General features: G+C 38.4%; 1 protein-coding gene and 1 long non-coding RNA gene across 2 annotated transcripts in view; one reads left to right on the plus strand and one right to left on the minus strand.

Annotated features, from left to right (window-relative positions):
- Positions 1-3,436: 3,436 nt before the first annotated feature.
- The window catches only part of ndel1b (nudE neurodevelopment protein 1-like 1b), a gene marked incomplete in the record, with an annotated part of 29,131 nt that continues 7,603 nt past the window's right edge, over positions 3,437-24,964 (minus strand). Inside the window, 9 exon segments of the mRNA NM_201307.2 lie at positions 3,437-4,431; positions 5,015-6,284; positions 7,805-7,950; positions 8,086-8,180; positions 10,297-10,470; positions 12,360-12,496; positions 12,664-12,812; positions 15,055-15,208; positions 22,872-22,966. Of these exon segments, the coding sequence (NP_958464.1) occupies positions 6,191-6,284; positions 7,805-7,950; positions 8,086-8,180; positions 10,297-10,470; positions 12,360-12,496; positions 12,664-12,812; positions 15,055-15,208; positions 22,872-22,957 (1,035 nt within the window).
- On the plus strand, positions 13,304-22,876 carry LOC141381277 (uncharacterized). The gene is made up of 4 exons (XR_012401209.1): positions 13,304-17,098; positions 17,357-19,568; positions 19,626-20,073; positions 21,064-22,876. It is a non-coding gene; the product is annotated as an uncharacterized lncRNA (long non-coding RNA).

The raw sequence follows: 24,964 nt of genomic DNA on the forward strand, positions 1-24,964 counted from the left end.
AGTGCACTCACTGCACTCCAATAGTCCCTTTTACACATACAGACCTTTCCGGAAAATTGCCGACAATTTTTCGGAAAGGTCTGTATGTGTGAACAGGTCCTTTTTGAAAATACTGGTAAATTTTCCGGAAAGAGAAGTTGTAACATTTCCGGCAATTTGTCGGAATGCTGCGCTGTGTGAATGCAGAAGGAAGATTGCCGGAATAAGTGTGTGCACGTCTAGAACGTGCTGACGTGAGACGTCTGCTTTAGCCAATCAGAACAGTCAGACGCATTTACGTTTGCGTGGTTTATGAGAATAAAAGCCTTTGAATATTTTTCCAGACACATTTAGCTGCTAGAAGTTAGTCAGATCACGTTTATATGTTCTGCTTAATGCCAACTGTGTAAATAATCATGGATGAGATGCTTATGATAAGCCGTTGTTTGTTTACCTTCAAGCTTTGCGTGTGCCTGTGAAACAGCCTGTGAGTGCCTGCACACGCACATATTATGAACATCTCGACATGCGAAAGTGATTCTGCGAAAGTTGTTCACAATATTGATCATCCACAGAGTTTGTAATTTAGTCAAATGTTTACAAATACAAGCGCAGCCGTTTAAAGCTCATTGGTGGTGAATGATGTCAGAATTTACCGGTATTTTGGAATGGATGTGTGAATGCTCTTTTCCGGAAAATTTCCGTAACGTCCTCGCCTGTGTGAACAGCGCTTTTTTGAATATACCGGTAAAGTCGTTCCGGAAATTTTCCAGATATTTACCGGTATCACTGTGTGAAAGGGGCTATTGAGTGCATTATTCTGTGCTTCTGAATCACTGATATGTGTTGGCTGAGTCACAGTTCTACAGTTCAAGATCTGAGGTGTACTATCTGCTGTTGCTTTTAGTAATATGATAATAAATGTCATGTAAAATGGCATTCAAACTCATATTATTAGCATTTAACACTGAAAAACACATGAGGTGCACCTGAGGTGATCATTGTCAATTTCCTTTCGTTCAGCTGCAAGAAATAAAAGCCGTTTCTAAAATATCAATTTCAGGTGTTGGTTAGAATAAAAACTACTTTTAATATGGACAATATACTTTCTATCACGTGCCGTTGCTTTTAGTTAGAACACAATTTAAATCAGCCTTTAGGCTCGATAGTTAGGCACACTTCTGTTGACGTCATCAATCTGGCAACCTGTGCTTGCATATGTTTTGATTCAGGAGAGTGCAATACCTAGTTCAACCAGTGGGTGTCAAACTTACATACTACACCTTTAAAGAGCCCCTACTATACAGGACATAGGGTCATATTTTGGTTGTAAGGGTCGCCAACAACAGTCTAATATGCATGCAAGGTTTACCTAATTACCTAATAAAATTTACCTAATTATCCCAGCGACTCCCATATGAATCATCAAGACATTTGTGGATTTAAAAGCAAAACTGTATTGTTTTGTTTCCGAAGGAATCATTTGAGTCACTGATTCTGAAGTCCATTTATAAAGACAGTCAGTAAACTCCGAATTCATACAGATTATTAAATGAATCGGCTATTTGAATAAATGTTTCATGTTTTCTCACGCTTTCTTTATTTCTGTCCAAAATGGCTCAAGGCAGACTAGAAAAAAACCCATCCAACAAATAACCTTTACTTATCTTTAATGATAAAAAAGACTATAATTATTTAATAACCAATCTTATTATTTCTTCTACTTTCCTTCTTTATAGTAGAAGTATTTTTATTATTATTATGTAAATATCTCACACTCCTATCTGATGTTTGCAGTACTGTATTAAATGGACTGACATTTTACAGTCTTCAAATCATCAAAGAAAATAAAATAAATATTATTTTTGTTTTTCCTCTAAAGGGTTACTAACTAAGGCCAGTAGTAATTGATGTTCATATTAGTCATTTAAATTCTGAGGATAACAAAAATCATTCTGGGAACAAATAATTGTTGAATACAGAAACTGTGTAAAGCAGCCTAGTGCAATAAATTATTTATTATCTGTAGATGCCTTAAATGATAATCGTCAGGTATTATATATGATTGTATTCTTGTTTTGCCTAGATACTGTTTTTTAAGATCAGCAACTTATTTATATGTTTGTATGCATTAAAGACAATTTAAGCATTCTTTGTTGTCTGACAGCTTTTATTTTAATGGTTTCTCTTTTTTTGCAGATTGTGTTAAACAGCCACTCTGTATAAAAATGAAGACCGCCCTGCTTAAACATTCAAGCTTACACTAATTTAGACATTACGTTTTTTCAGCAGACAATGACAAGAAATAAACAAATGACAAGGTTATAGTTCTTTATCAAAACTCATATCCTGGACTCATCACACAGATCGTGAGATCATTAAAAGTAAATAAGAAAAGTATGTTTGTGGTCCCTATTAACCTTAAAACATCTGAGTAAATGAGCTCCTTGTACATGTTTGTAGAACCAACTTCATTTTGTACTGACTACATCAAATCTCTCTTTAAAATCATAGTGATGGTAAATAACAAAAGCTTTCATCTTATTAAAAAGACAGTGCTTTCCAAACAGGATAACAGCTGAGAAAACACACACACACACACACACACTATATAAATACACAAAAAAAAAAAAAAAAAAAAAAAAAAAAATATATATATATATATATATATATATATATATATATATATATATATATATATATATATATATATATATTTATAAATATATATTATATATATTTTTTTGTGTATTTATATAATGTGTGTGTGTGTGTGTGTGTGTGTGTGTGTGTGTGTTTTCTCAGCTGTTATCCTGTTTGGAAAATAAATAATAAATAAATTTTAAATAAATAATAAATAAATACGAGTAGAGTATAAACCAGGCTTGAGGTGCAAGTCATTGATTAGATGAAGAAAAGATTAACGCAGCGTCTCCTACTGCAGCAAATTCAGTTTTTACTGTTGATACTTGCCGCCAGTTAATTGGGAAGTGACGATTCTGTTCGCTTTGACTCGTTGAATAAAACACTGCTTTATTCGCATGCCTTTTATGTGATAGTCCAGCCTGATCTCACAAGGAAATGAAAGTGTGTTATGTTTTGCCAGTTTAGCAGCTAATTTGTAATTCGAGTTTAGTCATACAAAAATGTACTATTTTAATTAGGAGGCATGGCAACCAACCCCACCCCTAACCCCAGCCATCATTGGGTGATGAGCAAATCATACAAAATTGTACGAATTAGATGGTACAAATTTATAGGAATTAGCCAATAAAGTGAGATTGCGTTGGATAATTCCGTTGTGCATAAAATTTATTTGTATTTTTGGATGGAAACATGTCATCATAATCAAATGAGAAACTCGCTGTCAAGATGAGTCAATCTATAACAAGATATTGATGAAAAACACTGCATTCTACACACGGAGAGTTAAAAAAAATCCAGAACTGGACACTTGTTCTTTCCCTTTATTTATTTGCACATTAGACAATTGTACATCTTGATATATTATTTTAAACCAATGCACGGTATGTAAAATTCACTCCTTGTGTCAAAACATGCCATAAAGCTTCAGAAATAAATTAAACAGCACATCAGCCCAGTTGAGCATCTACAGACTGCTGTGTTTATAAATCTATATACATGAGTTATAACAAAATAGCCAACAAAGTGCATGAAAACTGAAATAGAAGACTCAAAGGGGGAAACTTAACACGAACAAGTGCTCCAATACTAGACAATTGGCGTAAACGAACTGAACTCAAACACTGTGATACACATAAGTTGGCTTCTGTTCCAATAATAAATAAATAAACAGTGAATCTCAAACTCAAGAGCAGATCCAGAGGCACGTGGGATAGAGATGAGGTTCATACGGAAACAGAGTACTGCTCACATTGCACAGAGACGGATTTACAGTTGAAGCAGGTACAAAAGTAAAACAGCAATTGCAGTTTGTGTCGATATGGTTTGATGCCACCGCTCAATCTACAGTTGGTGAACACTTTGCATTTTTGAAGTACAAAGTGCTACATACAGAAATTAAATGTCGGAAAAATAACATGCAAACCTTCTGCATACCTTCCTCCCCCCATTAAAAGAAAAAAAAAAAAAGTGTAAGATGGAGACTGGTGTGCATCCAGCTCTGCTAGAACTGAGAATTCATAAGTGATATTAAAGGTAGCGGATGTTTCCATGCTATGCAAAACATTTTCTTGGCAATTTGTTCAGTCAAAATATCTGCTGACCTCCACATTAAGACCCTTTACTGAACCTGAAAAGTGAACAAGTCAAGGCCCCAAACACAAACAATTTATGCACGCATACACACACACCCAAGCACACTCACACATATGCACACCAATGCACGCTTGCACATACACACACGCATCTATGCACACTTACACATATGAACGTACGCGCACACACACACTCGCACATAGGCACACACGCTTGAACATGCGCCTGAACAAACGCACACATATATGCACGCACACACATACAAACATACACATGTACGCACACACACATACAAATGCACGTACGCACATGCGACCGCACGCACATGTGAACGCACGCAAATATGAACGCACGCACACACATACGAACTTGCGCATGCACATACGAACTCGCGCATGCACGCACACACACATACAAATGCACGTACGCACATGCGACCGCACGCACATGTGAACGCACGCAAATATGAACGCACGCACACACATACGAACTTGCGCATGCACGCACACACACATACAAATGCACGTACGCACATGCGACCACACGCACATGTGAACGCACGCAAATATGAACGCACGCACACACATACGAACTCGCGCATGCACATACAAACTCGCGCATGCACATACGAACTCGCTCACGCACATGTGAACACGCGCATGCACATATAACGCACATACGAAGGCAAGCACGCATACACATACGAATGCAAGCATGCATGTATGTATGAATGCATGAACATACGAACTCACACATATACGCACACATACACACAGGTGCTAGCATATACGCACAAGCTCGCACATACGTACGCATAAACATACACTTGCAAACACGCACACGCTTGCACGCACACACATACAAGTATATGCATGCATGCATACACGTATGAACACACACACGAACGCACACACATAGGCATGCACATACAAATGCATGCAAGCACATCTGAACGTACGCATGCATACAAACATATGCACACACGCACGTATGAACATACACACATACAAATGCTCGCATATACGCACACGCTCACACATATGTACACACACACACACACTCGCAAACATGCACACGCTTGCAGGCACACACATACAAATGTACGCACGCACATATGAACGCATGCACCTGAAAACCCGAGCATGTACGAATGCATGCACACTCGCGCACGCGTGCACATTCAAACGCACATTTGCACGCTCCCACACACGTTCACACAGACACATGCTCGCACACATGCTTCGCAAATACGCAGCAGCTCACACATACGCAAGCACACACATGCTCGCACACACTAGCTTGCACGCACACACATACTAATAAATGCAAGCACATACGTATGCAGGCACGCACATACAAACGTTCGCGCACATGAACACATGCACCCGAGAACTCAAGCACGCACATACTTACGCATACACACACACACGTTCACACATGCCCTCGCACACACATACGCAACTCAAACACACACGCACGCACGCACACAATTGCAAATATGCACACGCAAGGGTACACGTTTACACATACATAAACTCGCATATGCGTGCATGCTCTCGAATGTGCATGCTCGTATACACGCACATACACACTTGCTTGCACACTCTCGCAAACACTCTCATTTGCACCCGCGCTCATATTTGCACATAAGCATACAGTGACATTAACCTCAAATCCCTTTTGATTCTTTTAAATCATTTTCCCCCTTATTTTTTTCTCCTTTACTTGTGTGTCACACTAAAAACAGTCACACAGAAGCTGTGGGTCTGATTCAGACCTTTGTCATTTTGCTGGCTTTAAGTGAGACCTCAGGAGAACAGAGGCCGACAGGAACTAACGCTCATGCCCGACATGTATCTGTCAGACACGTTTAAGCCTTGTCATATCAGACTTGCACACACACTCCTTCTAGAGTCCTCTCCATTTGCATGATGTGTCAGAGTTTGTATGGAGGTCGCTTGGGGAAAGTGTGTCAAACGCTGAGAGGGAGCAGCCCTGGAGGAGACACGGCCCGCGGGGAGGCTATAGCGGCGCTCAGAGCTCCGGGATCCAGTCCATTCATAGTCCTGTGAAGAACAGCCACGAGCAAACACTTCAGTACACGTAACACAATAACATCCTGCTGTAGCACATTTCACCAGCAGAGGGTGACACTAAACAATGATTCAGCCATGAAGGCATGAGCAGAGCACAGGTTTCAGTTTGAAAACAGTCACATATTAACTGCTGATGAAGTTACATTAGGCCTGTTGGAGTGTAAGGTTTGAAGGATTGCTTTGTACACTATTAAAAATGTGATATGAAAAACACAAAGCTTAAAATTACATTTGCAACAACAGAATTTGCAGAAAGAACATGCACTGTGCTAAAAACTATTTTTTTTTTCATTTGTTATGTTTGGTAAGTTAAAATTTTTATTCAAATTTGAGCTTAGAAGCAAATTTTGACTTCGACTTCAGCAATATAAGCAATATAGCATGAAGTGCAATCTATCTTTTATTTCAAATACAGAAATAAACATATACAATATTCATTCTGCATTTTTTTTGTTTAGTTAAAAAATAAAAAGCACAATTCCAGTTAGCTAGCTCAGTTCTAGCTTCCTCGAATTTATAAAAAAAAAAGTAGTACACTTATTTGTATTTATTCTGGATGTTGTTGTGTGTAATAGGTCACTTAAGTGTGATTAAAGGGATAGTTCACCAACAAATAATACATTTACCCACCCACAGCTGGTTCCAAACCTCTTGGACAGGGGTGACCAAACTCAGTCCTGGAGGGCCGGTGTCCTGCATATTTTAGTTCCCAGCCCAAATTAATAACACCTGAACCAGTTAATCAAGCTCATATTAGGTACACTAGAATTTTCCAGACAGGTGTGTTGAAGAAAGTTGGAGCTAAACTATGCAGGACACCAGCCCTCCAGGACAGGTTGGGCACCCCTGCCCAAGAGGTTTGGAACCAGTTGTGGGTGGGTAAAATGTATTATTTGTTGGTGAACTATCCCTTTTTAGTTGAAATCCTAAAACCACTGATGTGCCTAGGAAAAAAACAGGGTTTTCATCTTTATTTAAATGATCTTCTTTTGTGTTCAAAATAGCAGAAAAAAAAATAATAATAAAAAACTCAAACAGGCTTGGAGCAAATTGTTTGGGGGGTGAACTATCCCTTTAAGGTCAGTAAACAACAACACTAATAATAATAACAACAACAACAACAACAACAACAAATTACTATTAAAAAATAATTAATAATTAAATTACAAATATGTAATATCCCAATTTTATTTAATCAAGTGAGATTTCAATCAACTCCAAATATCCCTGAATTAAAATAAAAAAATAAATAAATAAAATAAAAAGGTTCCCTTTATTTAAAAGTTACTTAGAGAATAATAAAAAAAAAATTCACATGACTAAAAACAAACAAAACCATATTATTCCAAAGGTGATTTAGAATATGAACAACAGTAATAATGCCAAGCAACATTTAGAATATTTAAGATCTCTTAAATTTATGTAAAACTTCCTTATTTTATAAAAGAAATCTTCTGTGCAGTTAAGAGGGCAGAAACCAACGTACTTACGTCTTATCAAAATACGTTGTGTGAAGCGAATGAGAGAACTTTGTTGCATTGCTGTTGATGAGGTTTCCATTTCCTGTGGTGTAGTTTTTCCTTGCTGCCTGATCCTTGGCAAAATTTCTACAGGCCGCTAGTTTAGACTCGAGAGCCTGCGAAAAGAGAAACCCCAGGATTTTCCATTAGCAAGTGCATCTAAATTTAGCAGGAGTTTGTTCTAATTTGGGCATTACAAGCAGCTATTTTTAGTGCAAGTCAAACACATGACTAAAGTATTGAGGAATTACCCCGACTTTCCGCAGAAGGTCACCAACGATGTTAAGAGCTGAGATCCGTGCAGATGGTGTGAGGGGGGAGCCATTTCCACAGCCATTGGTTAATGCTACACAGAGAAAATGGTAACAAAAATTAAGGGTGTCAAAATGAATAGTTTCTTCGGTGCACTGCGATGCAGACACAGACAATTTGGTATCGGTTCAGTAATAATCATAACCGGTTATTATGTGCTGATTTCATTTATCTCATATGCGCTATGTTGCCGTAGCTTACTATGGTGAGGGAGTCGAGCGCGAGTATTTACACCACTCCAACTACTTAAAAACGCAGAAACTGTTCACAATTTCACTGCGTGTGTGTTTGCTGGACAGTCTTTCACTGACTTACAGCAGAAGTCCCCATTTCACTGCAAGTTTTCTCCACCACGTCTAACATGTCTACAATCTGGTATGATTGACGCTGCAGTGTTGCCATATGTAGCTGACTGATTACAGCCCAAAAACTATCCAAAACTCGCCGAAATGCCCATCCAAAACCACCCAATCTGGCAACCCTGCGCTATTGTCGTGTATCAGTGTCACTCATCGGTGAACAGCACCTGTAAAGTTACATAAAATAGATATTTTGGAAAGCATCATCAATGCACCGTGATATCATATTGAACCGAATCGATGGCATAATAATTGTAACCAACCCGTGAGACTAGTGTAGATTCACACCTCTAACAAAGGTGTTCATTTAATGTGTAATAAATTTGTGCTAATTTCCTTACATTTCTAGCACAGACATCTAAACATTAGGCATGTTCAAAGACTTACTTTATTTCCTAAGTAAACTGTTGTATATAATTAGGCAAATTATGTAGGAACTAGAGCTGCACGATTAATCGAAAAAAGATCGCAATTTCAATTCTACCCTCTAGACCAGGGGTGTCCAAACTCGGTCCTGGAGCGCCAGTGTCCTGGAAAGTTTAGTTCCAATCCCAATCAGACAAACCTGGGCTAGCTAATCAAGCTCAAACTAGGCTTTCTAGAAACATTCTTGCAGCTGTGTTGAGGCAAGTTGGAGCTAAAATCTGCAGGACACCAGCCCTCCAGGACTGAGCTTGAACACCCCTGCCCAAGATGATCCTAACCCCACATTTCTACGATTCTGCCAATACTATTTTCAAGTTTAGGAGAGAAGAAAAGGCGGCCGCACAGGTCTTCTCATTGCTTTACATACATTGCTCCGCGACATGGGTACCTCCAAATGGTGTTGAAAGTCACATACTGAATTCACCCAAAAATGTCATTTCGCTCTTCATGTAATGATGTATTCGCGACGGCGAAATCACACTTGATGTGAGCTGTTAAGACCGAGAGGGCGGGCACGCGGCCTACTTAATGATAGACGTGATAATAATCACATCACATTTTAGAGCTATGATTACGACAAGCATTTAATATGTTTTTCTTTCATAGCAAACACAAAGTATTGTGCATGAAAATACATTTTTAACAGTGTCAGTATAACTACTCTAACCTATATAATATTGAATCTAACCTATATAATATTGACCTATATAATATTGAATTTAATGCAAGAGGAAATTTGATAATAGTAAATGTCTGATTTTACCAGTGAATAAATAGTCTAATAATGTTGTCAATGACAGATTGCAAGCATACGTCTCAAACATCATAATTCAACATCAGAATTATAAATAGTTGTGTTCTAATGTCATCACTTTACTGTGCATTAATGACCAGGACAAATTTAAAGTCTGTTCAAGTCCAACATTCAAAGCCTATTCAAAATGTAGCATTTTAACCAACATTAGAGCTACACATAATATTATTGTTGTTTTATCTTATGTTTGAGAATAACAATAATAATAGTCTACTCATATTAACCTTTATTTTACATCTACAGAATACATCTACACCGCTATTAATCTGTGAAACAGGCAGAGTTACTAAATGATACCAAAAGTGTGTGTCCACAGAAGCCTTTTTGCACAGCAGAAAACACAAACTCTCTTCTAAAAATGCTCAGCTAAGAGTTTCTCCAACTGTCAGAGCATTTACAAAACCCTGAATTTAGCATTTAGTGTGAAACATACACTCAGTGCCTCATTACGCTGCTGGCCTTCAAAAACATGTCACGTCAATTAAAAACAACAGGAAAAAATATGCTTTGCTGAATACATGCCATTATAATCCAAATAACCAAACACCAACCTTTTGTGCCAATGAAAGGATGCTCCATGGTCTTCCCCACAGGTGTAGCTGGGAGAGACAGCGAGGCCTGCACAGCAGAGTCTGTCTTATCAATATCTAAAGTAGGAGAACTGGGGGCCGACATCCTGGTCACATCTGACGTCCTCTCTCGTACAGCCAACTCCTGCCTCAGGTCTACAAGAACGTGTACATCAGCACTAATGATAAACCACCAGATACCTAAAAGACTACACAGAAGTCTACATGACAATGTAAAAATGCACTGTGATGCATGTTAAGGGCATGCCGAACCAACAGGGGGCAGTAAAAGCCTTTTTATGCTGGGTTTGCACCAATTGCATGAGTACATTGCATACAAGTTAGTGTAAATGTAAGAACCGAGGTGAACAGTTCTGTGATGGGTGAACAATACTGAATATGTGGCAAGTTTGCAGCTAATGTGCAGACTTTGGACTTTGTGTTTGGACCTGTTGACTTTAGGGGTTTAGGGTTGAGGTAGCTGTAGACTTTAGTAATTGTGAGGGTTGGGTTTAGAGTTAGGGTAGGTGTAGACTTTAATAACTGTGAGGGTTGGGATAGGTGTAAATCTTAATAACAGTGAGGGTTAGGTTTATGGTTGAGGTAGGTGTAGACCTTAAAACTGTGAGGGGTGGGGTAAGTGTAAGTGTAAATCTTAACTGTAAGGTTTAGGTTTGGTGTTGGGTTAGGTGTAGACCTTAACTGTGAGGGTTGGGGTAGGTATAAATCTAAACTGTGGGGGTTGTGTTTAGGGTTGGGGTATGTGTAGACCTTAAAAACTGCAATGATTGGGTTCAGGGTTGGGGTAGGTGTACAATTTAACAATTGTGATTGTTGGGTTTGAGGTTAGGGTAGGTGTAGACCTTAAAACTTTAAGGGTAGGGGTACGTGTAGACCTTAATAATTGTGAGAGTTGGGTTTGAGGTTGTGGTAGGTGTATACCTTCAAACTGCAAGGGTTGGGGTAGGTGTAAATCTTAACTGTGAGGGTTGGGTTTGAGGTTAGGGTAGGTATAGACCCTAATAACAGCAAGGGTTAGATGTAGGTTAGGGGTAGATGTAGACCTTAACTGTGAGAGTTGGGTTTATGATTGGGGTTGGTGTTGAGCTTAAAACTGTGAAGGATGGGGTAGGTGTAAATCTTAACTATGAGGGTTGGGTTTGGGGTTAGGGTAGGTGTAGACCTAAATGACAGTGAGGGTTAGGTTTAGGTTTGGGGTAGATGTAGAACTTAACTGTGAGAGTTGGGTTTATGGTTGGGGTTGGTGTAGACCACAGGTGTCAAACTCCGTTCCTAAAGGGCCGCAGCTCTGCACAGTTTAGTTCCAACCCTAATTAAACACACCTGATCAAACTAATTGAGTCCTTTAGACTTGTTTGAAACCTACAGGTAAGTATGTTGAAGCAGGGTTGGAACTAAACTGTGCAGGGCTTCGGCCCTCCAGGAATTGAGTTTGACACCCCTGGTGTAGACCTTAAAACTGTGAGGTATGGGGTAGGTGTAAATCTTAACTGTGTGGTGTGCGGTTTAGGTTTGGTGTTGGGGTAGGTGTAAACCTTAACTGTGAGTGTTGGGTTTAGGGTTAGGGTACATGTAGACCTTAAAACTGTGAGGGCTGGGGTAGGTGTAAATCTTAACTGTGAGGATTATGTTTAGGGTTGGGGTAGGTGTAGACCTTAAAACGGTGATGGTTGAGGTGCTTGTAAACTTTAATAATTGTGAGGATTGGGTTTAGGGTTGGGTAGGTGAAGACCTTAATAATTGTGAGGGTTAGGTTTGAGGTTAGGGTAGGTGTATACTAGACCTTAAAACTGTAAGGGTTGGGGAAGGTTTAATCTTAACTGTGTGGGTTGGGTTTGGGGTTAGGGTAGGTGTTGATCTTAATAACTGTGAGAGTTGGGGTAGGTGTGGATCTTAATAACAGTGGGAGTTGGGTTTGTTACGTTCAGCTGTACATTACCAAAGGGAAGCTGTCATTTCTATTTCAGGCAAAGTACATAAAATGAGGGTGGAGTCATTTTTGTATGGACTGTAGTAAAGTTCACCTCTAGCTTCATCTTTAAGCCTCTGCACTGAGACCAGCAGAGACTCCTTCTCGTCCAGTTCGCTTTCCAGGAAAGCGTTCCTCTCAATCGCCTGATTCAGCCTCTGCTCAAAGTCCTCCAGAGACGTGATGGTGGCCCTGCATAAACAAAGCCCATCAATATGAACTTCAGCATTCCACTTGCATAATGCATTTTGCACTATGGTTAAGCATTAGTGACACACAGGCTGGGATCTCGTCAAAAAGTAGTCCAGTATTTAAGGGTCAGGTTATTCCAGAAAGACAAAATGAGAGCATCTCCATACCTCTTGGCTCTCTCCAGGTCATCGTTGGCCTGCTCCAGCTCTCTGACGTATTTGTGCAGTTGTTCCTTGATGCCGCGTGTTTGGAGCAGGTCGTCCTCCAGCATGGAGATCTGCTTATAGCTCTGTGCATACTGCTGCTCTAGTTTCTCCTGCAGCAAGAGACACAGAGGAGACACTGTCTGAGTTACCTACCTCAACAATCTTCTAAAACACCTGAAGAAAACATCAGTAAAAAAATATTTGCAGAAACAATCAAACTGTATTTAACATTGTTCTCTATGCCTCAAATTCCACTATTCTATCCAAATACTTTTCCAAATAGGATTTAATACAAAAACACACAAAATAACTAATTAAGATCATGTGATCTACCATCCTTACCACTTTAAAGGAATACTCCACTAATTTTACAAGTCAAGTAGAGTTTAACAGTTGAGTTAGCATTTTTGAATCCATTAAGCCAATATTGGGGTCTGATCGGAGCACTTTTAGCTTAGTTTATGGCTAGGAATTATACTCTCATACCGGCGTAATAATCAAGAAATTTTGATATTACGTAGTGATGTTACCTAGTTACCTAGCTGAGGACTATTTTTAGATGCAGCTAATTTCATAATTTTACTTATTTTAATTTTTTTTTAAAAGACCAAAAGACTTTTTCTTTTGACCAAAAAAGGGTATTTGCATGGTACAATAAATAAGGTATTTTAAGCCTGAACACTCACAGGCACATTCTTGAGACACATGGACCCTTTATACAAATAGGGGGCACAATCCTACCTGAATCAGAGACATCATGTATCTCAGACATTAAGAAATTACATTCAATGACACACTTAGTTCAATGGATTCATTTTTCTATTTTTGCATCATCCAAAACAAGCCAGCCTCAGTTACCTAAAGAGCAATTTCCACTTGCATTTGACTTTATTTCTGGTTGAACTGTCGCTTTAATGAGGAGTTTGAGAGGAAAAACCCAGTGCACATGACTCTCTTCCCGACTTCCGTAGGTAACCTACTTTATCCACTCCATTTCTTCTAGTCTACGTGTATTGTTTTGGGCCACAGCTAAATAATGAGTGTCCTAACGAATGCAAGATCAGTGGGCAAGGGCACTGTGTTCAGAGAATGCAATCATATAATGATCAGGCTTTCTGGGACAGCAACAAGCAGTCTGATCACATTAAATTGGAATAAGGAGCCCTTGCCTAATAGAAGCAAGCAGGCTAAATCTCTGAACTGTGTTTACCCTAAGCCCAAGTCATTATGAAGGTATTCCTGTCAGGGTTTTAAAGGAACAACTGTGCTATAAGTAAACTTTTCTGCAGAGCCATTAGCCTTCTATTTTCTTCCTCTTCATCCTGACATCCAATTACAGCACACTCTGGATTAACAGAGACCCTCGACAGCTCTCTCGCTGGATAACGCTGCATCTCCCCACATCGGGATATTGTTCTTGAAAAAGCACAGCGGATACATTGCTTATGAGATACAACACCAGTTTAAATGTGTGTAAAGAGAGCTCTACCATTAGAGCATTAGAGCCTTTAGATTTGCCAATCTAGTCAAAAAGTTGAGTTTTGGTGGATTTAAGGTAGAAAACTTATCCATCCTTAAAATCATGACCCTCAATGCAGCGATTGACTACATCAAATCACCCACATATTTGCAGTTAGCATTGCATGTTAATGACTCCAGTAAATTAGATATCATTCCTTCACAAAACAATCTCAATGAGAATATTTGCCATTTCTATTATCATACACTCAGAAATTTTACTAAAGCGGAGGCGCTACCTTTACAAAGTTTGCGTCTGTACCTAAATTACAAATGCAATTCTGATTGTCAATAATAACCAAGCCCAGCTAATTCAGTAATCCACGTACGAAGAATGGAGCCCAGGTTTGGTTGTTGATCTAAAAAAGCAGACGATAGCTATGTTTCCATCCATCTATTTTTATGATGATGTCAGGATTGTCTTCTGAGGTGCAAGTCATTTATTAAATGAAAAAAAGATTGACACAGCTTCTTCTACCGCTGCAAGTTCTGTTTTTATTGTTGATATTTGCCGCCAGTTTATCAAGAAAAATATAAATACCATAAAAGTTCATTTGTAGTTTTGAATGGAAACACAGCTATTGTCAAAAAAAATGTGTAAACGATGTCTAAAATGTTTTAAGTTTTTCCCCTTATGGCCATTTCCAGATTTAGTCAATCAGTTAAAAAAAAAAAACATTTAAACAGTAAACGTTGAGAACATGAAATTTCTAGTGACTCTACAACAGCAGCACAATGTTGTCTTGCAAAACACAAATTCATCATAAATAATACGTTCTAAATGCAAAAACTATGTTTTTAATTCAGGTCTGGAGAAGCTCACTGCTGTCCTACCTTGAGTATGTCCACCTCGCTCTTCAGCCTTTGGTTCTCGGACTGCAGGTCTCGGATGCGGTGTTCTGCCTGACCCAGCTGAGCCTCCAGCTCGGCCTCCAACTCCCGACTGCCTTCCTGAAACTCCTGCAGCTCTTCCTGAGCATCATGACAACTGCAAACATGAAAACACATGCACAAATCATACGTCAGTGGCCATCTGGAGCTGTGGCGGCACATTCATCACTTAAACTATGCAATGTAAATTGACAGCCAGAGTGCAACAAAGAGCAATAAGCATTTAGGCCTTGACAGCTGGTGCTATAGGAGATAATGAATTACATGTAATTACTCAGTGCTCTGGCCATTTACACTAATACGTTTTAGTTTGATAACGCACAAGTGTTGCTACAGTTACACCATCCGTCCACACTACACTGGTGTTTGAGCGCCGAAAATTGAGCTTTTTGAGAACACTGAAGAGGCCGTTCTTATTTTAAAACTGTGCTGCTCCATCTCAGTGTAGATGTGGGGGGGGTAAACAAAGACATCTGAAAACGGAGGTGGGGCTGCAGACGTTCGCCTATCTGACTGGGGCTTTTCCCTCAATATTAAGAAGCCTACATACAGTTTAGTCTTGCATCCTCTCCTTGCAAGTTCAGACTTTACATGTTTAATATGGAAAACAAACTCCAGAGGACACATCGAGTAAATCTTCAAAGGGAAAAAGTGTACTTTATAATCTCATTCACAACACCCTGGCTACGCTGTTTCACTTTCTTAACAATAAAATGAAGACATGATATAAGGAACTGCTATCTTCATTTTGATATTAACTTAACAGACACCAAAAATGTTGAGGCATCATGTAGCTGCATTTTTATATGACAGTCATCTTCACTTAATGCATATTTATAACAAAACTAAGCCCATAACATAACAGCCTCCTTTCATTTTCATTGAAAATACGAAACATACCCTCTCTTTTGCCGAATATCAGTTTAATAATTAATAAGGCTTCCAGTATACGTACTTTCAGGTGCTGCACATCTTGTATCTTCACACCATAAACAATTGCCTTCGGATGAGCCCAAAGATAAAAGTCTAAGGGGGTCAGATCGAAAGACCCTGGGGGCCATTCAACTGGCCCACGACAACCAGTCCACTTTTCAGGAAACTGTTCATCTAGGAATGCTTGGACCTGACACCCATAATGTGGTGGTGCACCATCTTGCTGGAAAAACTCAGGGAACGTGCCAGCTTTAGTGCATAAAGAGGGAAACACATCATCATGTAGCAATTTCAAATATCCAGAAATAAAACCGAACAAAACTTCTTGCATGCCCCCTCAAATATAAGCCGCTTCAAGAGCGTGCAGATCTTCTTGTGTGGGGGGTGTTGACGGTCATGTATCGGGCACTGCAGGCCGGTCCGCTACGCCACTGCTGAAGTGCGATTTAGTGCGTTTATGTAACGAGAATGTCTCCAGATTTGCTAGGAATATCTCCAATAGACCTACAGAGCGATATTAATGTGTCCTGAAGTAAAGTGAAACGGCTATACGTTGTGTTTGCTGGCCTCCAGCATCATGCACCTGACAATTAGTCAGTCAGCACGTAACCTTAAAAGGTTAAACAAATGATGCACAGCACTACTACGGTTACAGAAAACTTTGTGTTGTTATAATTCACTTACCCTTTAATAAGTTTTGGTTTTGGTGGATTATTACCCGCTATTAAAAAAATAAAATGTGTTGAATGAGAAGCTGTAATGTAGCCGTGGTGGGATGAATTTTGGCGCACCATGGAAGAATGAACGTAGCGGAAACCATGCATCACATAAATCACCTACTAGGGATGTAACGGTATTAGAATTTCACGGTTCGGTAATACCTCGGTATAAATGTCACGGTACGGTATTTATTGAATCATTTACAGGAAAAAACAAAACTTATGAAAATACTCCGAAAAAGTGCCAAAAGTGTCAATGACATACAAATTAGCCATCTATCTGTAAGCTTTGAAACAGGAACTTCAATTTTAATAACAAAAAAATATTAAACCATGTAAAAAATAAAGTTTCAATTTAGTATTGTTGAAAACTCATCACATTTAAAATTTAATCACTCACTCACTTTGATAGAGATGGGTTTAAAGGAAAATTATCATATAAATATAATCTGGTAAAAGCTGGTATCTCTGGGCATTTACAATGTCCCCTGCAACAGAAAAAACCCTGAGGTTTCTGGGTCAAGAGAGATATGACTTGGCCCAGGTTGACAGCAGTGGGTAACGTTGTGCATTGTCTTTCCACCACTTGAGAGGACAAGCCATGAGTGAGATAGAGGTCTCATGTCTGCATCAATCTGAACAGTGTGCTGACAACACCGCTATTCAGTACGCGCGCGACAACACAGCTGATAAGAACTCGCTTGACAACACCTCTATTCGGTACGCGCGCGACAACACAGCTGATAAGAACTCGCTTGACAACACCGCTATTCGGTACGCGCGCGACAACACAGCTGATAAGAACTCGCGCGACAACACAGCTGATAAGAACTCGCGCGACAACACCGCTATTCAGTACGCGCGCGGCGACAACACTCGCTTTAGAGTTTCCAGCTCTTTTTCATCCCCGCTTCTAGCAGCACACTCCATTTCCGCATTACTGGATCTGTAGCGACAACAGACCGCAAGGGATGATGGTCAAGCATGGGCTGATGGGAATTGTAGTTTTCCCTACCTCCCGTTCGCTTCATTCGCCTGAGCAAATTTTCTCAGAAGACCTATAGTTTTACCGAGTCATGCGACTACGGTAATATCGAAAAAAATTAATATTGCGGTATGACGGTATTTACAATACCGTTACATCCCTATCACCTACATTTAAAAATCGTTAACTTGACATAGTTAATTTTATAATTCCTCGATATTTCATTTAATCAAATATGCAGTAACTGCACACATAAGACTTAATCATTTGAAATTTAATTATTTTCTTTGTGCAACACTTAACACTTATCAGCTACTATAACTTAAACAACAACAGCAACAACAAATGTCAGTACATGGAAAACTCCTTTCAAGTGAGTTAAAGGGTCTTTAAAAAGGCAGACTCATGCCTTTCATTTCCAGGAAAGTATGTTTTCGTGCTTCCTCAGCAGGAAATTCCTGGGATTTGGAGAACTTCCTGTGCTCCGCCAAGTCTCAGGGGCAGTAAAACATCAGAGCACGAGGTGCATGTGCACGTGTTGAAACTGTGTAGGAGGTCAGAGCGAAACAGACAGAGACCACCAGCAGACAGACAGTCAGCATTAGTGCCAGCAGCAACTGCGAGCTCTGGTTTAGATCAGAGAGACACTCTTAGGCTTCTTTTGGTCGGGAAAACACCACCAACCACAGTCATATCTGAAGGGTTCTAATCTGTACTTTTAAAGGAATAGTTTGCACAAAAATGAAACCATCATTGTTTACTTATTTGTTCTCCAATGGATGTCAAAAGGCTGCTTACTCCCAACATTTTTTAGAATATCTTGTATTTTGTTCGACAGAAGAAAAATATTCATAAAAGTTTAGAGCCATTTGAGTGTGAGGACAATCTTAGGATGACCTATCCCTTTAAAGACTACTTTGGTTAGGTAGCGTATATGTGACTGACTGCTGATTTATTTAAAGTTTATGATCACATCAGATCAAATTTTATGATATTCTATATATATTTATGTATTCCATTGAGTCATTCTCATCAGGGCTCGAAATTGCGACCATTTTGGTCGCATATGTGCCCCAAATTTTATCTATGCGACCTTAAAATATATTTGGGAGCATTTCTGCTAATGCTTAAAATTGTTGTGTGCGATCAGTTTTTACTGCAAAATGTTCACCACATGCACGGATTCGGGAGACATTCACGCAGAATGCACATTTAAGCTCTTTGTCTGCACTTGAAACGCGAAAGCAGCGCTCAGTAATGGTTTAAAACAGTTGTCATGTCGACTTGCTGCACTAAACAAATCCAAGTCCGTAATGCTTGCCCCGCCTTCGCGCTCTTCTTATTGACCCACCACTGCTCTAGCACTGAACGCGAATGATTGGTTAATCAGCTGTCAATCACTCAGTGCCTTCTGGCTTGGGATGACAGAGTGAGCTACTACCGCGAAACATTGTAAAGCGCTGAAGATGAGAATGAAGAAAACACTGACAGATTTTGTTTTAGAAACCATGGCATCTAAAGTTATAAATAATGACACATCTTACTAGTGATCATGTGCTAAATGTTAATCCTCCATCTACACTTTTCCAAGAGTAGAAGACTTCCATTGGCTTCAAGTCCGCTATGAAAAGTCTGTGGGATGGAGTTTTCAGGTGACTGTTTGCCACTTCTACCATGAAGACTTCTGTTTATTCCTTCATATAATCGCCAGATAGCTGCCCCTTGCACGGCGGACAGCATATGTCAAATTTAACACCACGTACACCATTGCAAACATGCTTACACCGAGTAAACTAATATCGCTACTCTTAAAAAGACCGGTTTTGCTATTAACATGTATGCATATAATAAGGTACAGTATGTGTCAAAAGCATCAGTGCAATATCAGACAGCACTTGTGAGAACAGCACAGTTATATCGTTAACAGATTCATTCAAGCAGTTCGTGCAGGGCCAGTGAGCGCTCCGTGCTTTGCTCACTCAGTTATGTTACAGAAATGTATTTTCTTGTGATAACGGGATTTCGTTGAGATATATTTTCCATTTATTTGCTTGTTAATTTGATTACTGTTGATTTCAAATACAATGAATCTGTTTGTGTAACACTTGTAGTAACGGTGCTTATAATTGGTGGGTGCGACTAAATTGGCTGATGCACCTAAATTTTTAAAGTTAGTAGCACCATTGCTACCAAGCAAAAAGGTTAATTTCAAGCCCTGCTCATTACAGACCATCAAAACAAATGCACTTTACAGCATGACAAAAATATAAGAATAACATCATTCAGAACAAGATAAAAACACTGTTGGAAGAAACATCTATATATGCCTGGGGCCTGTTTCAGTAAGGAGGTTCAAACAACTCTGAGTTTAAACTTGAACTCTGAGTTGATTTACCGAGAGATTAAAAACTCTTGAGTTTTCGGTTTCAGAATAGCTGATATGAGCTGGGTCAATCAACTTTAAGTAGACCAACTCAGAGTTAAGCGCGCACACCGTGACTATAAAAGGCATTATCAATAGAGCGTAGATATTACGAGTGACTATGGCAACATCTTAAAAAAAGAGATCACAATTTCTTTCTCCGGCTGAACTTGATCTGCTCATGCAAAGTTATAGCAAATATGAGTGTATATATTTAAAAAGAAGCAGCCATCAGTGAAACAGAGACAGTTAGCGTGGGAAAACAGCTGCTCAAGTTAATGTGTAATTTTTCATTTTAAGTATTTAAACATTTAAGTATAATAAAATAAGTAATGTAATGTGTGACGTTTATACTTTTTTTCTAAATTTTTATACACTTTTATCAATATTAATAGATTTAACAGTGCACTTGTTGTGTGTCTGCCTTTTTATTGATCAAGTGATAGAGGTTGATATAACATTAAGAAGGTAAGCAGTAATAAAATAATTTTTAGACAGAATAATAATCCCATTAATCTAGTAACAGTGCATGTCGAAGATTAAGCTAATTATTTATGAAAAAAAGGACAAGCCTTGAACTGAAATAACGCCTGAAAATAAAGCAGCGTAAGGCTAAGGCGAGAAATACGCTTCATCTTTAAAAAAGGGGAGGAGACCGACAGAAACTCAGAGTTTAGAGAATAAAACCTGCTCCGGACCAGGTTAGGTTCACAGAGTAAGTTACCACAGTAACTGACTCCGAGTCAAAGTTACCTCTCTTTCAGAAACAGGCTTGACTTACCCTGATTTCTTGAGTTTAACAAACCTGCCATTTTGAAACGGAAAACCCAGAGTTTCTCCCAATTCAGGGTTAAATTACTCTGAGTTTTCACTTAACCTCCTTTCTGAAACAGGCCCCTGATGTATTCCCCCAATACATAAAGTTCATTATAAACAAACAAATAAAAAACACATTACAACCATCATTATTAGAATCATTAAAACTTTCCCCATCATTAAATCTTTCCTTAAAATCTTTCATATGGGGTGCTAGTGCCTGGGATGCACAGGAAAAGAAACCAAAAAGCCACTCTGGCGTCATGCTTGCATCCTTTTTCATTTACAATCTCCTCACTGCTGCTATACGGCACTCATTTTCATGCGTGTTGTTATTCTGATCTAAAAAGTTAATAGCTCATTTCACACAGTGATGCCAGAAAATATTCAGAAATTTTTCGAAGTGACTTTACAGATAAATTCTGACATCAGTAACCATAAATTAGCTCTAAATCGTTGCACTTATTTGTAAACATTTGACTATATTACAAACTCTGTGGATGGATTAGTACTTTGAACAACCTTGATGAAAACATATAGAGAAACACTTTCGCATGTCGAGAAGTACAAAACATGTGTGTGTGCTGGTGCTCGCCAGCTGCTTTGAGTGCACACGCAACGCATCAAAGTGCACTCTTTCCGGCAATCTTCCTTTAGCGTTCACAGAGCAGCATTCCAGCAAATTAACGATAATGTTACAACTTCTCTTTCCAGAAAATAGCCGGAACGAATTTACCCGTATTTTCAAAAATCGCCTGTTAAAAACATTCAGACCTTTCAGGACAATGCCGGTAAATTTCCAGCAAGGTCTGTATGTGTGGAAGGAGCAACTCGCGGCATTCAAGGTGTGCCTGGAAAATGAGCATGTGTCTTATTTTTAAATGACAAACTTACACCCTAAGCTTGTTGGCATTCCTTCCAAGGCGCATGTTTAGCAGCCAAATATTAATTAAACTATAGCGCTTCATACCGAAACTTCTTTATCATTGACAATGATGTGGTCAATAAATATCGATACTATTTTTAATCGCCCATCTCTACATTCAACCAAATTAAGCATAGTACTTTTTCAACAAAGATCTATAAAATAAGAGTACTTCAAATGCTTTAAAGGGGAAAATGGTTCCAAAAATAAATAAATAAATAAATAAAATAACCTTAGTAAGTCTGTCATTATAAATTCCACAGCCACATAAAACAGAATATTGACCTCCAAAAATATGTCTTTTGCAGTTTTTGCATTTTGGATGTCATTCTACAATGACTAAAGTAACTAAATCAAACAATTCTGCACATGGATATCTCTTTAACATGCTCCCAATCACCCGTCTGAACCTGAATAATATGCAGTAGAATTTTTAGGACTAAACTTAAGGACCTGAAAAGGACTAAAACAACAACAAACTAACCATGTTGGATTTGCATTTACTATTTTTGTGACAATGAGAGATTTAATTTGAACTCTTAACATCAAGCACTTCTAAAGAACATCAGGTTTGACTATAAATTAACATTATGTTTCAAAAATGAGCAATTCTCCAAATGAAACAGTCATGGAGCATCTTTACAGTGTTTCAGCAGCCCCCTATTGTCACGAACACTGAAAGGCTCTGTGTGTTGTGGCATTTTCTCTGGTTTTCCATGACAAAAAAGTGCCCAATCATATTTACAGCCATTCATCACCCGCAGGGCTCGTGATTGTAGGTATGAGCACAGAAACAATCATTATTGCCTCAGCCAGTTAAAGTTTAACTTAGACACTGTGGCCAAGCCAAAACCATTTTCCTAAAAAAATACCCCATAGCTTTTTATAGGAAGGTAAACCACACAGTGTTGTAAAAGCTCAGCAGTTAGCTATATTTAGAAGTTAATGACTTCAGCTTACCTCTTTTTGTATTTGAGAGACAAACACTTCCAGTAATCGATTTCCTCGTCTTTTGAGGAGAATTTTGGCATCATCTCTGTGTCCATGGTGGAGACCTGTGGAAGCAGATGGAGAATTGGATAAGTCTTGAGGGACACAGAGCCTGTACTTCGCACTGCAGTTTTGTCCTGGTACAACCTCACAAACAGATAACAGGCAAAGCGCCCATGGTGCCTGTCCTTATTTGACTCAAGTCCAAAGGCTTTTTTTCACCCATCACTTAGAGCTTCACCAGACTCACATGGTTTATTTGGCCACTTTACAAGCTCACAGTGTTTCAGGTGGCACCTTAAGTGTTTAGTTTCACATCATTTTATTTCTTATTTATATATTGCGACATCAGCTACTTATGGCTATTTCGCAGCAAGATGGATATAAAATATTACAATCAAAAGTGCCTTGGATAAATATATAAAGTATAAATAAATAAAATTCACAAAAAAATATATATATATATATTCAAAGTTAAATATATTTTTTCAGTTCAATGTTTGATAAATAATTTAAGATTCTTCCTGGTGGTACCTTTTTCAAAATATCCAAAGTACTCTCCTTATAAACATTTTGCATTCATTAAATTGTATTCAAACTTCCACATTCTAACAGAATATGTTTGATATTAAGAGCAGCCTGGCAGTAACTGCGTACATTTAGGTGGGTCTTCATTATTGAAGAGGTACAAATGAGTCAACCTAGAATGTCCAATTCGACATTTAGTATAGACAGTTTGATCATGCCTGGTCTTAAAATGACAATTTGCTAATAGTCTTTCATTTATTTTTGGGTTAATTTCATTATTATTTATGCTGTTGTCCCATTCCCTTTTCCATGTTTCATTTATGTACAAATTAATTGTGGGTTTCCAAGTCCACAGGAGGAATTAAACATTGTCACATTTAGGGAGATAGTTTTGCTTTTAGCTTCGCATTTTGTGATTTTATTTTATTTTTTTACTTCAGGCTAATTTAATTTCAAGGTGTGGCAATGACCAGAGCCCCCACAAAATGTTATTATCAAGACTGTTGTCTCAGGATTCAATATTGTGATTTTAAAATATATTGTAATAGATTGTAATGCATTACCTTTTTTTTTTTACTTCAATTAACTTCAATTACTTCCCCAAAGGAAAACATTAGCAACATCTGTTTTAACCAAACAGAAAAGTTTGTTTGTCTCACTTCAACACTTTAATTAAAACCTGAGATAAATGAGCTTTTTTAGTGATGCAACCACCTTTATTTGACCAACTTTCTACAAGCTGAAGCTGACTTTAAAGAAGATGACGAAAAAAAGTTCTCACTGACTGTGGTTAAAAATCTATTTTAAAACAGGGGTTAAAGTAAAAGAGAAACACTCAGCCTGAGGGGGTACTTCCAATGTTGACAACAGTAACAAAAACAAAGTAACAAGAGCTTATATTGCTTAAAAAAACTGGTAAACAGAGACCGAGATACTCTCTTAAAGGATTATGCTTGGCACCATTTATTTAAAAGTACTATGTCAAATACTGTGCTTTCTTCTAAACAATAACAAGTGCTTGAAGTGCCTAAATAAAAAGTGCTCAAAGTACTTAACTGAACTGCTAAACTAAAGATTAGGAGTGAAATCAAGGCTATCATATAAGTTTTCTTTTTTTCTGGGTTGTAAGCGAAGTCCGGCAAACTCTTTCTTTTTAAGACATTTGGACCAGAAGATGGAGCTGGTACTGTGGAGGAGGCTGAGGGTCTGCTGTTTTTACAATCATGTTTTTTTCTCAAGTCAAATAAAAATATCAGGCTCTCAAATCGATCGCTCCACAGGAAATATGCATTCAATTAATGTTCCACTGTTATTATTATTTCACAAAACCTCTGTCAACATTTTAATAAAAGTCATTAGATTAAATATTATGGCTTATTTCCTGTCTCTATCGCGGTTCATGTGTGCGTGCGCTGCGTGTGATGGAAAAAATGACAATGAACCTCAAGGCTCATATGTTGACTTTTTGTATAACACTTTTGTTCTTTGCATATGATATTGCATTAATTTGCATACATGTTTTATAAGCCATAAAA

The sequence above is a fragment of the Danio rerio genome, chromosome 3 (assembly GCF_049306965.1).
Source record: "Danio rerio strain Tuebingen ecotype United States chromosome 3, GRCz12tu, whole genome shotgun sequence".
In the NCBI taxonomy this organism is placed as follows: domain Eukaryota; kingdom Metazoa; phylum Chordata; class Actinopteri; order Cypriniformes; family Danionidae; genus Danio; species Danio rerio.